The following is a 17,500-nucleotide window of genomic DNA, read 5'->3' as shown; positions in this document are numbered from 1 at the left end:
GTTCTCTCGCTCGTCTCATCTGTGTTCCCCCGTGTTACTCTCTTCTCCACTTTCTTCTCCGCGTCAAAGATCCCCCCCCGAGCTTGGGTGAATATAATCCGGCGGTGGCGGTGGCGCGCACGTGGGCGTTTTTCCAACACGTTATTGACGCAGGTTTGACGCGACCGGCGGGTGAGGGAGCAACGGCGGAACCGACGGGCCCGCCGGCGGAGAGGCGACAGAGAGAGAGGGAATGTGGGGGGCGTGACGTCTCACCGCCTGCCTGCCTGTCTGTCTCCACGGCGACAGGCGATGTTTACTGAGATTAAGATTGCGATTCCAGACCGGTGTTTCCCTACCTCGTTTCTGCCGCGGCACACTTTTTTTTTTCCCAGTTGAAAGAACCCAGCGGTCCACCACTGTTAACGGGGCTGATCGTAATGGCCGACCAATCAGGTAAGTGGCACCCATCACGCACCCGGCGAGAGCCAAGCCGTGACCCGTACGAGCGGCAGCCATTACAGGGAAGGGAGAGAGAGGCGGGAAACGACACACACACACACACACACACGGGCACAGAGCGTCCGTTTCCACGTCTTCCTCGGTCTTCCAGTGCCGCCTCTTTCCGCCCCGTCCCCGCGTCGAGCCGCGCTCGTTGTCGCCGGCCTCCGACTTTTGGATCCGCCCGGCGACTCGAAAGACAAAAGGGCGAGACGCGGCTTCTCTCCCTCCCTCTCTCTCTCTCTCTCTCTCTCTCTCTCTCTCGCTGCACACGCGCTTCGCCTCCGCCGAATCTCTACAATATAGTAATTACCGCGGCGGTTAGGACACCGCGTGACCGTGAGACGCCCCTTCACACCCCGCTATTCACATTTGTTTGGCCTGACCCAAGGCCGCCGGCGTCGGTATTAATCGCATCCTGCCCGAATCAAAATAAATAACTTCCGCTCCGTGTCCGCTGCCTCCTCTAAGACCATGTACAGGGCATCCGTTCGCGGTTGGACCTTGGGGCGCACGGGCGGCCGTTCCGCCGCGCGTCTCCCTTTGTTCGTCGACAGGCGCCCGGGGCCGACGGCTGCGGTTCTTACTGGAAGGCGACGGCGGCGTCAAGGCGGCAAGAAAATCAGGGGCCCACGAACTTCACGGCTGCTTCTCGGAGCGTCGGCCGCTAGGCGCGGCGTTAGCGCGGAATGGATTACACGTAAGAGGATTATAATAATCTAATTCCGGGATCTGGCACAGATACCGTACGGCACTGTACATGAATCGGGGAGAAAAAAATAAAAAAAATAAAAATAAAAATAGAAATCGCACGAGAGGTTATTTTTAAACCGTGATTGAACGCTGAACACGTGCCTCTTGGCACACATATTGTAGAAGTGGGTCGTCATGAATCTCGATGGATTAACTTTGTGTACACATTTCGTGTCGCGTATAATTATTTTGTAATAACATAGTATTAATTTGGACCATTGGTAGCCATACCTATATTATTGTATTCATATTTATTTATCCTGTACGGTATCTATAATTATATTTTACTCACTCTCACTCAGTGTCACTCCGCCCCAGCTATTGCCTTTTAACTTTATTCATCCTGCGCATAGAACCGCTTTTTGCATATTCCACATATTTCTGGCTATTTCCGTCGAAAAAAATAATCCAGACTGTCGAGATTTCCGGCCCAGTGCAGCCGCGTTTACCACGTCAAATTCCTCCGCCCGTTCGTTTGTCGCGGAATAAGGCGGAATGCGTCTTTTTTTGTTTGTTTTTTTTGTTCACGTCACGACTGACATATTTTGCCACGCGCCATCATATGATCGCTGCCTCTCCGCGCGTGGGCGGCGAGGCACCCGCGTCTGGGCGGGTTCTGCCGGCGAGCCGGCTTAGCGCCAGGGAAACAAGGCGGCAATTGTCCCCGGGCCGGAAAAAAAACCAAATAGCGCTCCGGTCGGAGGGGGCTCAGGTGGATCGCTCTCTCTTCCATGAGGGGAGCGAACGCTTTGGCTGCTCCGTTTCTCGGTTTAGCTCCACCCCCGCACGTTTTATCGCTCGCTCTCTCTCTCTCTCTCTCTCTCTCTCTCTCTCTTGGAATTCTGCCCTCTGTAGCGCACGCCTCCCTGGAAGCCCTATCAATCTTTGCCACCTGGGGAGACGGAGCCCGAATCCTATAATGGCCTCCTCCGCTTCCGCACCTGATGCAGAGAGGGGCTGGGGATGGAGTGGGGAGCAGAAACACCGACGTTCCAACGTCATCGTCTCTTTCCGCGCCGGACCGGACACCGAGGCCGAACCGCCACACCTCTGGCGTCATTCCTCCTCCTCCTCCACCCGACGACGCGCCTCCCCGACTGAACAGAGCGGGAGGCTGTGCGGGGAAATCGTCGCAAACGTCGCCGCGGCCTCCAAGCGCCGGCACGGCGGAGGGGATGTGGATTGCGCCGAAGCCAAAAAACTGAGGGCCCCGGAGAACAAACGTCACCACGTCCGCTGACATCGTCTTCGCTTGGAAAGAACCGCTCTACGTCTCCGATTATCCAGCGGCGCCTTTCGAATAAGGGCGGGCGCCACTATTTTTTTGGGGGGGGTTTTGTACGTTTCAAACGTGAACTCTGGTTGGTGTCGTCTTGATTTTATGAGAGAGTTTATGGATTCTTAGACGTGGCGTAATGGAGTTCTCCTCAACCGGCTACGGGCAGCGTGGCTGTGGTAACGACCGCACAGGCCAATGGGATCGGCAGCATTTATGACACGGTGCATGCGTTTCCAACATGTATTCTGAATGCAAAATGTATTTTTGGGATTTATATTTGATTGTGTAGGAAAAGGTACCCATGTCATTCAGAGCACATGTCGCATATTCTGTATACACTGTACTTCATGTTTTTCTTCGACCACTAAGCATTCCCTTTTCTATGCCACTGTCTGCTGTCAATACAATGCTCCAATCACACCGTGACACATCCCTCGTACACGTGAATGTACTCGGCCAAACGGATGGATTGGGATTCTGGTGACATGCCCCACACCTGCTTAGTTTGAAAGCTCCTGCAGGACCTTACTTAGTAGATCGAGGGTGACTAGTTGAACAAACCAGATGTTCTGGTGGAAGAATAGATCAAATATAAGGAGTGAGGATCTACTGATCCCTGGGAAATGTTATGGTTTTTTCAAAATACGGATGTATTTTGTTTTCCGAAGTAGTACTTCGCTGCTGGTGCATCTATATTTGGGATATTTTGCACTGTGTATTTTGTATACATTTTGTACGTATCTTGACGCGTCCTGGCCGATGGGTCGATCACGATGGGAAAGTCACAGAGGTGGAACTCTATTATATATATATAAATAATAATAATATATAAATCAGGGTTGTAGTACTCAGGTCTGTAGACTCAAGTCATGCAGTTCATCAGCTCCATCGGAAATAGCAGCTCTGTGCTCAGCAGAGCAAGCTCAAGTTTCGCACATACAAAAAAATATCTATATATAATAATATATATATGGGCGAGTCACTCGGTAAAGAGTAAAGAGCCGTTCAATTTTCTGACTCCCGGTTTGTATGATTCGGCGGGTGTGACGCACGGTGAGGGAGGGAGGACGACGGTGAACGACGAACGGGAGTCAGAAGAGCCCCGTACGGCTCCGAGTTGGGAATTTCCTCAAGGATCACGTCCCCCTGCTCAGATGCATTCATTTTGGTGGAAGGCGAAGCGTGAGGCGATCGCCTTCAAGATGAATTACGCCGGGTGCCGAGACCTTTGTTTGCCTTGGTCTCAGTTCTCAGTCATTATTTTCAGTTTGCGGGTCAAAGTTGAACTCGGCTCGCCCACTTGTTTTTTGTTTTTTTTTGCCGGGGCTTTTAAAAAGATTGTTCGCGACGAACGGATCGTTCGCATCGCTGACTGTTAGCAGTCAGCCATTCGTGTACATTCCTTCCGCGTGATTGGTGTTTTCATTCAAGGGGGGTTGAATGTTGGTTACGTGCGAGGGGCGCTCCAGACCCGGGGGCTGAGGAGAACATGACGAATATAGTTAGAGGAGATGGTGGGGCGGGGTGGGGCGGGGCGGGGCGGGGACCGGATCCCCGGCTTGCGCTTGCGCTGCCGACGACGGAAGCCTCAGAAAGACTCGTCTGCGGCAGAGCCGTTTGATCACCGAGAGAGGAAGCGAGGAAGGAGGGAAAAAAATAAATAAATAATAAAAAAAAAAAAAAAAAAAAAAAGAGCCCCCTCCGTCTCCTCCGACTGCCTCTGACTCCTGCTCCGACTTCAAAAATATCCCCCCATCAAAGAGCATCGCGGAGGGAGGGGGAGAGAAAAAAAAGCATCACCCCGCACGCCACTCCAAAATAGCTTTAAAGAGAAATATGCGTCAAAATAACAGCAGTCAGCTTTTGTTTTTACTTATTTTTTTTCCCCCGTCACTTCCAAGAAACAAGTTCGTGAGAACAAGGTTGTGACAGTTGGCGGGTGGAGGTAAAAAAAAAATCACCTCCACCGCCGGCGGTGGAGTGAATTAATAACGGGGCCGGGGCCCCTCCGTATTCTAATCCCTCATTTCTCCCGCCCGTCCGAACCCGGGCGGTGGCCCCGGTGTCCTTGAACACCGCCGTTATTATTGTTCTTTTGTTCCCTTTTGTTTATTTTAGTTTTTTGTTTTTTTTTATAAATTTCAATCTCAACGTTGAGGCTCTCGTCTTCGGGGAGCTTAGCGCGGTGTTTGGGTAAGGCCTTAGCCAATGGCAATTTCATCCTTGAGCCGATAATAAGGCCCCTTGTCGCCCTAAGCCGGTCTCAATGGGAAAACAAGTGTTGCCCCCAATGTATTCTCAAGGGCACGATGAAGACGGGGCTGATAACGGTGATGATGACGATGATGAGGGCGGTGATATCCCTGGCTGTCTCTCTCTCTCTCTCTCTCTCTCTCTCTATCTCTCTCTTTCTCTTTTTCTTCTTTTTTGTCCTTGCCGGCCCCGGCCGAAGGCGAAGGCGGAACGCGACCCCGGGTGTCGCCGGAGGCCGGGGCTTGGCTGGCGCTAGCATGGGAAAGACAGCATTTTGGAAGAACAAAAAAACAAAACAAAAAAAAAAAAAAAAGAAGAAGAAGGGTCGTGACGTTGAGCACACACACTTACACCATTCACATTGTTATGCATCCCAAAATCCTCACACGTCCCATCTAAGAGCTGCTGGAGCCGCTTGTGTTCTGCACATCAATGTTGTACGCATCACACCATTATTTTCCCGCCAAAAAGACTTGAAAACAAGAAAAAAGGGAAAAACATGCAACAAAAATACCTTCGTCTCGCGGCTTGTTCATTGAAGATTCATCGTGTTTTTTTGTGAGCGGACCTAGGGTTAAGAAAAAAAGGGGGGGAAAAAGAGAAAAGAGAAAATTTCAAAAAAGATTACTGGCAAAAACGGAAGAGAGAAAAAAAAAAAAGAATATCAAAAAAAGAAAAGAAGCAAGAGCAAAAAAAAAAAAAAAAAAAAAAAAAAAAAAAAAAAAAAAGGACACATCAGAAAGACTTTTGACGCTGGCTTACGCTGTTTGGCTGTGCGGGTTGTTGTTTTTTTTTCTTTTGTTTTGTTTTTGGGTTGTTTTTTTGTTTTCGGTCGTTTTTTTTTTTTTTTTTTGCTTGTTTTTTTTTCCCCTTGAAAAAAAAAAAAAAAAGAGTAGAAAAGCAAAAGGCATCATCACACACAGATTCATCACAAGAGAAGAGACACAAAATCAAAGAAAAACCCCACAGATCTCGAGACGCGCGTTGAGACGGGACTCCTTCCTCTTCCCCCGGCGGAGGAAAATGGACCGCCACTGTTTGCATTCTGTCGAACCTCTTATCCATCCATCTATCCATCTAGTTTTCTTTGTTGGTGGGGGCAGGGGGGGGCGGTAGGGGACAGTGGTAGGGGTAAAATGGATGAGGAAGGAGAAGCAAAAGCAATGATGGCCGCCGTGGTTTTAGGGGCCGGCCCCACGCGCCCGGGCGCCCTCCTCCCTCGCCTGCGCCGAACGTCCGCCCGAAATGGAGACGGCGTGGAAAAAAATTGACGTGTGAATTTGTGAAAGTTCAAACGTTTTTTGGGGTTTTTTTTGGGGGGGGGGGGGGGGGGCAGAGTAAAAATGGCTGCGGGTGGCAGAGGGGGCGGGAAGGTAAAAGGGAGGGGGGGCACGGGTGCGGAGGCGTTCGCGGTCGTCATTTAGCGGTGAACCAAAGAGTTGCCCCCCCGCGGGGCGAGTAAATAATTACACCGCAGCGGCGGCGGGCTTGTCAATTTTAAAATGACAAGCGAGCGTGATTCTAATTGTGCGGAGGAGTGCAGGTAAAAGGGGGTGGGGGGGGGGGGGCTTGTAATTTGATCCCCGGCTGCCTACGAGCTGTTTTTACTTTTTATTTTTTGGTCGATTAAACAAAGGAAGAGAGAGAGAGCGAGAGAGAGAGAGAGAGAGAGAGAGAGAGAGAGGTTCATTGTGTTTATTTGATTGTATTGCTGTGATTGGGCGCCAAGGCGGGGATTGGTCAGTTCCCACACAGAGAGGGAGGGGGCGGGGTCATGGCGTCGCCAGACCAATTCACCAATGCGTCTTAGTCTGGAAGCTCTCAGTTCATTTTGGATTTCCAAGGAGCGTTACCAACGGGCGCAGAGCAAAATGACTCTGGACGCAATTGGATAGAGCTACAACCAATCAGAGCATTGGATAAACCTACAACCAATCAGAGCAACAAAACATGAGACGGAGCGCTGAGCGAGTGAGTTGGGAAATTAAACTTTTAACAAATCCTGTCGGAAGTTCCGCAAACACATTTTTCTCCGGCGGCAGCCATCTTGGTAAGGTGCCTCAACGACTCCCCTCTGCGTCGCCATGGTATCAAACCCGCCCCATGTTGGATGAACCCTTGTGATTGGCCCCGCCCCGGGAAGGTCGGGTGGAAATCTGCTTGAATGGGAGGGTGGCCAGACGTATTCTGCAGCGCAAACGAAAGCTGAGCTGCAGACGGGTCTGGCTCCCAGGCTGGGGGCGCTCCTCCATTTACACCTCAATCCAAGCGTCTGAATAAATGAAACGAGGACGATTTTTTTTCCTTCATCTAATTTCCTTCTTCTTGACGTGCGTAGAAAACTTTTTTCCGAACCCTGAAGAAAACATTCATCCGGTTCGATTAACCCTCATCCATTTGTGTGCTCCGGCGCTCTAAAATCACCCTCTTTGAAGCACAAGGGGCAGACAGGATGTCTTCATATTTCATATTAATATGATTCATTCAAAGACACACCACAAATTTGAAAAAAAAAAATACAAAAAAAAACAAAACGCTGAAAAATACATTTAAGAGAAAAACAACACACCCGATCGGTAATCCAAACAACAACAACATTCGGCGCGTTCGGTTCCGCGTGTCAAAAACACACAGTGTGAAGAACACGTTCCAGAAAAAAAAAGTGTATGGAACAGTAACAGCAGAAATGACACCATTCAACTTTTTTTTTTTTTTTTTTTATTATTCACAAAAAACAAACAAGACCCCCCGGGAGGAGGAGGAGGGGGGAAAGCCGCCGCCGCCGGTGGGGGGTTCATCCCCCGGCGAAACGAGAAAGAAGGAAGGAACGTGAGCCACGTCACCGTCACGGGGCGACTCCGCTTTAATGCACAGGCGGAGCGCCCCGTCGCCTGCAGGAAGACACGTTGAGCTCTGCACGTCACGTTTTGGACAGAGATTGTTTTGGGTTTTCTTGGTCCATGCCATCTCTCCTGGATACGCTCACATATGTGTGGCGCACACACACACACAGCGTTGGTTCTTAGGTTGTGCGTGCGTGTGTGTGTGTGTGGGGGGGGGGGGGGTGTTGGTGTGAGGCCGAGTGATTTGGGTTCACTTTGAAGGCAGTTATGTAAGCCCTTACTTCAGCTCCACTTCTCCCAGCGGCCCTGCACGCGCGCGCGCGCACACACACACACACACACACACACACACACACACACACACACACACACACACACACACACACACACACACACACACACACACACACACACACACACACACACACACACACACACACACACACACACACATATATACACACGCACACACACACACTCACTAAAAAAAATAATCACGCATACACATCTATGGATGACGCCCAGAAACAAACATGACACTTGCGCAATGTAGACACTGTAATGACTTCGCATTATCCTATGTGTGAAATATCGATTCCATATATGATTCACCATGATTTCATCATATCTGAAATGGGATCAGATCCCTTCTGTTGACACACTGAAACTTTTATTCATTTCTTTCCCCCCCCCCCACCGCAAATGTTTTCTCAACCCGCTTCAAACGGATGAGTCTGCCGCGAATGAGCGCTGATATGAATAATCTTCCGCGTATTACAGCGCTCCTTTGACTGCGCACACCCAGATAATTGGCACCCACCTGCGTCCAATTACAGCGACCGGGATCATCTGAGAATACGGTATGATCGGCTGTTTTCGGAGGGATCTTCCGTTGGGAAAGTGTGCGGAACCACGAAGAACTGGAAACAAACATGGAGGCGAGGAGGGGCTCGGTTGAAAAGAGGAGAACGGGAGCGCCACCTCTGCGTCGATGGGTGGATGGATACCAAGACGCACATACAATACATGGGAACGTCACACACATGGCCGCGCCAGAGACGGTGTCAGAAGAAATGAGACGGAGCACTCAGTCAGTTTTTTTTTTAATGGGATTCTCCTCAAAAGCGGGAGCCGCGGCATCGGCAAAACTCGGGCGGATCGTCGCGCCTTTCAGTCCGTGTCGTGAAAGAGAGCTCGCCGACCGCACCTGCAGGACCCTCCGTTGAATGATCGGGGTGTGGTCCCGCCTGCTACAAGACCTACAACCCGGGAGCCCGGTGGCGCCCGAGTGAACGGACTTCTGTTGACGTTGACGAGGAGTGGTTATTGGACCAAAAGAAGGCAAAAGAGCACAAAACAAAACAGGGAAAGAAATCCAGCAAAGCATTGTGGGACGGCAACATCGCGTGAGAGACGCGGGTCGCTTCTTACCAACAGGGACTAAGGCCGCTCGTCGGCGAGAAACACTTGGCAAACCTGCGAGAACCCGCAGGAAGTTCACCTTCAAAACACCAGGGCCACCCGAGAGAGCGCGGGCGGAGTTGCTCGGGAACGATAAAAAGCAGAAAGCCCCGGAGTGGCTCGATCCGAGCCCCGACCCCAAATCCCTCTGAAAAGCGACGGAATGACTTTGAAGAGCGGCGGGCCAGAGAAGTCCTGCTCCGGCGGTCGCGGTGTCAAGTTTAGGGCAAGTATCGCTCTATGGAGCTCTCGAAAATCAGAGAGAAGAGACTCGGTGGCTGAAACTCAAAAGCGGGAGAGCGGAGCCTCTACAAAAGCACTGTTTCCTACATCCACGTAACCTTCAGCTCTTCCTCGTTTTGATTTTAACCTGCGTGGTACCACGTGGCGATGAAAGCGCTATTTCCTTCCCACGTCGGCCTCCAGTTGAATAAAAGGATGAGTTTGGAAAAGAGCTAGAAACTTAAAGGGGACCTATTATGCGTTTCCTTATTTTTTGTCATATATATATAACGTCACCATGTGGGATATTCATAATAGCTGGAACAAAGGAATCGCGGCGAACAAAAAGCTCAGGCTCCAGTTCAGACTGCTCTCCGCATAACAGGTTCCCTTTAAGAATAGTGTACCCCGTTGTGTTCTCATGACCTCGTGTTTATGTGAACCACCCCCCCCCCCCCCAACAAAAACCTGCCTTGCATGACACTGTGTCTGACAGAAAGCTCGGAGCCAGAACTGAGGAGCTGCTTCAGGGCGACGCGCACGCCAGTCTGGAGTGATCTACGATAGAAGAGCGCTGAGTCTGGCAGCTTCTAAATGAGCTTCAACAATGAATGATGGACGCTGGTGAGAATGGAAGACCTGGGCGTGTGTGCGTGTGCGCGTGCATGTGCGCGTGTGTGTGTGTGTGTGTGTGTGTGTGTGTGTGGCGTTTACATCAGAGACAGCGACGGAGAGTCTGTCTTTGTGACAGAGATGCCGTTTAAATGCGTCTACAAGTTTAAATGTGTAGAGAGACAGGGACATTTGCATTTTTGTGTGTGTGTGTGTGTGTGTGTGTGTGTCTGTGTGTGTGACAACATGATGAGTTACAGATGAGTAGCGACCGGGATAAGTGGAGTGTGACTCGCCCCGGCGATTTCGTCATTTACCCAAACACAAAACGCGTGTTTCTGTGAGATTGGTATGTGGGGGAGAGAAATACATATTAATGTTGGATGATTTGTAAAACGCTAAGAGAGAGAGTGATAGACAACACAAATAGGACAGACAAAATTAATCAATCAGTCGTTTCATTCGCAACGGAACTCAGAAATTGTACGCTGCTTTTAAGCCGTCCTCACTATTAGGAGCCATTGAGGCAGCTGCCGTCCGGCACCAGGGGACCAACTGCATTTCCAGAGAAAGATAGAAAGAAAGACAGAGGTAGACGGACATAGATAGATGGATGGATAGATGGATGATAGATAGATTGATAGATAGATAAACAGCAAGACAAATCCCGTACACCCTTGGTGATTACCTCTGACGTCAGCTCTGTATGTGGCTGATTGGCAAATATCAAGAAATGATGAAGGGCAGACAGGAGGTCACTCTGCCGCCTCATCATCATCATCATCACAACACATTAACGGCCTCTCAGTCACCAGCACAACCGTGTCGAAAAGGTGTCGCCGCCGAGTGAGACGCTATGGGACGGGGTCGTTCGTTGGGTAAACATCGCATATTTATTTTTTATTTTATATATTTATTTTTTTTCAAACGATTCGTACAAACATCAAATGCATTCACACTTTTTTAAAAATATTATTAGTCTTAGCCTCCTTTTTGCCCATGCTTTAAAGCCCAGACGTGTCCGTAACTCGGGGGCGAAATTTAGCGTTTTGCCGGCTCTCTATCTGCCTTGTCTGCGTGGCACATACACATACAGGGACGTACACGTGTCGACTATAAAAGAGGTCTGGCAATTAACGGGCGCGGCGGTGGCGGAAAAACCGCGGGATGGTCGAATGTGTCGAGGGGGAATCACGACCATAATGACCGTGGCCGTACGCGGCCAAACCGCGTCCTCAGAGAGAGGCTGCACGTCCGAAGCTCGCTTGACAGGACGGCCGGGGGAAATTCCACGAAAAGCACAATCTCAGGATCGGGATCGTCGGATCCTCTGCGACACCGCCGCGACAACACCAGCCACACGCGGTGAGCCCAACGGAGCCGGAACCGGCCCGGCGAGGCTCTCTGCCGCCCGGAAGGCGCTTGTATCCAGAGCCAGCGTATAAAGACGAACAACCTGGGGTAAGGAGCCTCGGGGAAAAAAAGCGGTTCTACCTTACGGCGCGTTTCGCATTTGCCCCGGTGCAGCTTTTAAAATCCGGGTGTTTGTTGAATTTCCTGTACCCCCCCCCCCCCCCCTTTCGGTTTTTGATTCAGCGAATATCTCACCAGAGCTTCCTCTCACGCCGCGCTCTTTCGGACCCCCGCTCGAAAAGCATCCGCCGGTGCCAGAGGCGTATTCTCCACCCCCTCGAAAAAAAAATATAATTTTTTTTTGCGGCTGTTACTGCACCAGATGTACAAAATACGGTTTTGGAGTTATTTACGGACGGATGGAGAAGGACCTGAAAGGGAGGACGCCCCCGCTTTTCTTGAACCGTGGCGTCGCAAACAAAGAGGCTTTTAGGTGGTTCGGGCCTGCAAGACGGGAGCGCGAGCGTCCACGCCGCGCACTTTTTAAAGGGGTTCGGCGGCACAGCCGGCGTTCGGCGTATATCCTTCTTAAGGCTCCCTCTCACGCTGTGATCCGTTCCCCTTTCTGTACCCATTTGTTTTTTGTGGGTTTTTTTTGTTCCTTTTCCCGTTCCCTCTTTCTCTGCAGGGGTTATTTGCCTTCACGTCCATCTCCTTTCCTCCCTTCTTTCCTATCCTTCTACTCTAGGTGTGGACCGACGCAGATGCTGCTCTTAGGTGCCGGGGAATCAGAAAAGAATCCCGATTACAAATATCTGACGCCAACAGCCGTATTAAACATCAGGTATTAGATGTATTGAGTTGAAAAAAAATGTATTCATCATTATGTATGTGTATGTATAACTGGGTGCAGTCCTGTAAAAGTTATGGATCAAATAGGTACCTGAAGGCGGCCATTTTTTATTTTTTATTTTCTATGGCACTCCCTGAACACAGGACAAACAGATTCAACAGTTATTATCATACATTAAAATAAAAAAAATAAATTAAAAAAAAAGACTGATTTGACGCGAGCTGCTATCACGGGGTTGGTGAGACTCCGCTGGGTTTATCAGTGGTTGCCAAGGCGACGGTGACTCACAAACCGCAGCTCGGGGTGCGAGGCGTCCGTCGCTCCTGCTGAACGTCCCGCTCTCTTTGAGATCCTCTCTTCATTTTTTCATTGTTATCATTGTTTTTTTATCCCCCGCGCGATTTCCGTCACCGCTCTCTCCGGCTCGCCCCGCCCCCCCGCCGCCTTTCTCGCGCCACTGTCCGCTCTGTCCACACACATGCAAGCGCGCACACACACACACACACACACACACACACACACACACACACACACACACACACACACACACACACACACACACACACACACACACACACACACACACACACACACTACCTTTTCCCGCTACCTGCTTCTCCCAACAAATTGCCTCCGTCTTCTTAACAACTTGCGTGCGTGTGTGTGTGTGTGTGTGTGTGTGTGTGCGTGCGTGCGTGTGTGCGTGCGTGCGTGCGTGCGTGCGCGTGTTTGTATAAGAGCTCGAGAGAGACAGAGAGAGAAAAAAGGAGACTTTGGGAAATGGCCGTGTTGAAAATTGAGCAAGTGTGCGCCCGAAAGGGATGAGAGGCAAAGTGAGTGTGAAAGCCTGAGTGAAAGGCGAGCAATAGACAAAACGATAGATATGGAGAGAGGGAGGGAGAGAGCGAGAGAGAGAGAGAGAGGGAGAGAGCGAGCGAGAGACAGCGAGCGAGTGAGAGAGAGCGAGAGAGAGGGAGAGAGAGAGAGATGCAGAACAGAAAAGGGTCCTTGATTGCTATTTGTATGGGGGGGGGGGGGGGGGGTGTGGAAAGAGGGAGAGAAAACAAGTTAGTTTTGCATCTTAATATAGAGGCTGAGGCTGATGAATAGAACAAAATAGAAAGAGAGAAAAAAACGACGACAGGAAAGACGGATAGAAAGATGCAGGGAGAGAGAGAGCGGCGGAGAGAGGGGGGGGAGGTAAATAGGCAGAATTAGAGTGTGACGGATGGAGTTGAAGAGGTACAAAGCTGGGGGATGAGAAGATAGAGAGAGAGAGAGAGAGAGAGAGAGAGAGAGAGAGAGAGAGAGAGAGGCAACAGATGTGACATTTACAGAGCAGTGACAATCGAGTAGGCATGAAGGTTAAAGCCATTTAGTCCCAATGTTGTCAGACACGCACACGCGCACACACACGCACACACACACACATACGCACACACACACACGCACACGCACACGCACACGAACACAGACACTGCACGTCTGCCAGTGCATCTGTGTGTGTGTTCAGGCCTCGGCAGACGCTTGTTTGCTCGCAATGCGTGTTGAGGTTGTGTTGCTGCTTGGTAATGTGTGTGTGTGTGTTTGTGTGTGTTGCGTGTGCGTGTGTGTGTGTGTGTGTGTGTGTTTGTGTGTGTGTGTGTGTTTGTGTGTGTTGCGTGTGTGTGTGTGCGCGTGTAAAGATGGATGTACTGGTGCCCACGTGCTTGAGTGTATGTCGGTATGATATTTGCTTGTGTGGAGCAGTGTGCGTGTGTGTGTGTGTGTGTGTGTGTGTGCGTGTGTGTGTGTGTGTGTGTGTTGGAGCGTGCACCATCCATTGAGGGTTAACTTTGGACACCATTTTAAATTGTTTTTTTCAAGCCTTTTTCATTAGATTCTTCCATTTGTTTCAGTCACAATAACATGATTATTTTTACACGTCTTCCCATGTGTTCCAATGTCTATGCCGTGTTTTTTTCTTTCACCAAAGAATGATCCATTTTTTGTTTGGCATTATTGAATGATCCTATACTTTTGATTATATCGCCGTGTACGTTACTTGTCTCTGCCCGCGTCCTCCACTCACCTTAGATTGTTAGAAAAGCTCGCTTTCAAAACAACATTTTCCCCCTCCACCCGTGTGTCATTTATTGGACTAACCTTTGAAGGGTAAGTCTTTATGTTGTCTGAGGCCAGGGAAGGCAACTGAATGGGAGACAAAAAAAAACCCGAGCCGGAAAACCGGGGAGAGAGAATGAGAGGGGAAGGAGAAGAAAGGTTGGTTGTTGCGTCATCGCAGTATATTGTTGTATTATTTAATCTCCGGTGGGATTCTCTGTGGGCTGCGATGGCTGCGGCATCTATAGAGTGAGTTTGGGCTGTGAGATCTGACGAGACATATCGATATAGCCACGAATCTCGATAGCGATGCAAAAAATACGATTGTGTGTTTGGAGACACGGGGGCTCTAGGCTATATCTGCGCGTGGGAGCGAATGTAAACAGTTTATTTTGCTCGAAATATCCTTTGCGTCGCGACACTGACAAGGGTGCTGCCTCTGGCGAACGAACCCAAATGCAGGACGCGACGGGGGCTCGGCAGTAGGTGCAAAGGATCAAGGCTTTATCGCAAAAAACAGGCCGTGGTCAAAACCAGGAGATCAGTCCGTACAGCTCACAATCCGAAAGGACGGGGGGGGGGGGTGGAACTCGGTCAGGACACTGGACAGCTGGGTGGTGACAGCGACCGGCGAAGCACCGCAAATCAACACGAACGTTTCATTTATTTATTTTTTTTAACGTTTTTCTTTTATTTTTACATCTTTTTATTTTTTCATATTTCGAACGTTGAAATGTGTTTAAAGGTTTACATGGTTTGAGGATCACTAAACCGTTTGTCGCCAAAAATACGCCTGTTTTCGTCTCTGTGTCTCGGTCTGGGGCGCATTCATGTGGGCGTGGGCATCTTTGGTTCCAACGGCTGTTGCTCCCCTTCCATAAACAAATTGGCGCAGCGGTCATCCGCGGGATTATAAAATAGCCTCCATCAGCGACATTTGCCGATGGCGTCACGGCCCTGAGTCCATGCAATGCAATTGTAGTGCATTACTAACAAGCACTTATGACGACGCCATTAACAGAATTGACCTACTCCTCCACGAGTCAGTTCAAAACACATGACGTGTTTGCGGCCTCACACAGGGTGTTCGCTTGCAGCTCGAGAGCAACGGGTCCGAATTGTGTCTGTTTTATTTTAGTCCCAAAGGTAAAAAAAAAAGTTGATGAAATGTCTCTGAGTGTGTTCGATCCGTTTGAATGGAACCGTGTTGTTTCCTTCCACAGAGACACCGTGAGGCAGGACTCAGGACAAACAAAAATACAACAGACATTAAAAGTTATTTTGAATTGCCATGTTTCATTTATATTTATATATTTACTTATTTAAGCTGTCTTCCCCCAGATTTTTTATTTTATTGAATTGAGTTTAGAATAAACTATTAATCTATTCATATCATATATAATGGTTTTTTTTATAAATTACAAAGCATTAATATCATATGTCCGTCATTAATCACATCACAATTGTGCTGGTATTTGGTATGAGGCAAGATCTTTGTCTACCATGTCTATTGGCTCAAAAATCTAATATAAATTTTGACCTAATACATGAGGCTTAAAGGGTTAGGGTTAAGAGGCTTAAAAGCCTATAGTATAAGATATACATTTCCACATTTTATAATGCTTAGGTTTCTGATAAAATTTTATTTTAATGTCCATTTAGCAATTTCCACGTGTCAGCCTGAGGGTTAGCCGACTACCCATCCGACAGATAATGACACGTAGTCTAGCGGGGCAGTTAACCCAGCCGTTGTTCTCACCCATTACCTGTCTAGCCCGCTTGGGAACCAAAACACCAGACTCCAGTTGCTTGACGGCAGCAGTCACGGCTTATGACGACATTTGGCCGTCTGCTACCATGCCGCCACGACTTAAGGTGAGGGTGGCCGAGCCAAAGCATATTTTTGCTTTGGCGATCGCATTTTAGTCCAAGGTTTCAGCGAATGAAAGATTACATACTGTATTCCAATTTGCAAATACGTCCGATTTTGATATACTGTATATGTCACTCTTTTCCACTTACTGTATTTAGCCCCTCCTGTGAATCTGACAAGGCCCTTCCCGTGCTGTGCAGCATCACAAATAGGCATTTAAAAAAAAAAATATATAAACTATTTATAAAGTGCATCCACAGAAAACCTGCTCTATCATGATATATATTGTTATCGAGATATGAAATGACCTCTATCGGGAAAGGAGATTATAGCCATATCGCACAGCCATAGAGTGAATGCTTGGTTTCCAGCTTCAACTGTATGACAGACATGTGGCTGCGGTCTTATACGTCCATTGACAAACAGTTAAATCTGTATTTGCTAATCTTCGTCCTCTTCATCTGCTCCCGTTAGGGGTCGCCACAACGGATCATCCGCCTCCATTACCTTCTGTTCTGCGCATCATCCTCCCTTACACCAACCGCCTGCGTGTCCTCCCTCACCACATCCATAAAGCTTCTCTTTGGCCTTTCCTCTTTTCCTCTTGCCTGGCGGCTCCATCCTCAGCCTCCTTCTGCCAATGTAACTCTCATCTCTCCTACACCCGTGTCCAAACCATCTCAGTCTCGCCTCTCTCGCTTTTCCACCAAACTGTCCAACCTGAGCTGTCCCTCTAATGTACTCATTCTTAATTCTTAATCCTGTCCGTCATTGTCGCTCCCAATGAAAATCTCAAAATCCTCAACTCTGCCACCTCCAGTTCAGCCACCTGCCTTTTTGTCAGAGCCACCGCCTCTAAACCGTACAACATGGCTGGTCTCACTACCGTCCTGTAGACCTTCCCCTTCACTCTTGTTGGAACTCTTCCGTCACAGATCACTCCGGACACTCTTCTCCACCCACTCCACCCTGCCTGTGCTCTCTTCTTCACCTCTCTCCCGCATTCTCCGCTGCTTTGGATGGTCGACCCCAAGTATTTGAACTCATCCGCCTCCTCCACCTCCTCCACCTCTGCTCCTTGCATTCTCAGCTTTTCGCCGCCCTCCCTCCCATTCAGGCACATGTGTTCTGTCTTACTCCTGCTGACGTTCATTCCTCCTCTCTCTAATGCACGCCTCCACATCTCCAGGCTCTCCTCAACCTGCTCCCTACTCTCGCTACCGATCACAATGTCATCCGCGAACGTCATAGTCCACAATGACTCCTGCCTGATTTAATCTGTTTCACCTGTCCATCACCACTGCAAACAAGAAAGGGCTCAGAGCTGATCCTTGATGCAATCCCGCCTCTTTGAATGCCTTCGTCACGCCTACTACACACCTTACTACTGTCTGAACACATGTTTTTCAGCTAAC

At 49.3% G+C, this 17,500-nt stretch overlaps 1 protein-coding gene across 7 annotated transcripts in view; it reads right to left on the bottom strand.

The window, feature by feature from the left end:
* The window catches only part of nlgn2a (neuroligin 2a), a gene marked incomplete at its 3' end in the record, with an annotated part of 94,318 nt that overhangs the window by 67,805 nt on the left and 9,013 nt on the right, over positions 1 to 17,500 (bottom strand). The window contains exon 2 of one of the 7 annotated variants that reach the window (XM_080023409.1): positions 5,280 to 5,333. The exons of the other annotated variants lie outside the window; for them this stretch is intronic. Coding sequence (XP_079879535.1) covers positions 5,280 to 5,333 — 54 coding nt within the window. The remainder of the gene's footprint in view (positions 1 to 5,279; positions 5,334 to 17,500) is intronic. 7 annotated transcript variants of the gene reach the window in all.

This window comes from Zeus faber, assembly GCF_960531495.2.
Source record: "Zeus faber genome assembly, chromosome: 22".
Lineage (NCBI taxonomy): Eukaryota > Metazoa > Chordata > Actinopteri > Zeiformes > Zeidae > Zeus > Zeus faber.
This window is presented reverse-complemented; position numbering and strand designations above follow the sequence as displayed.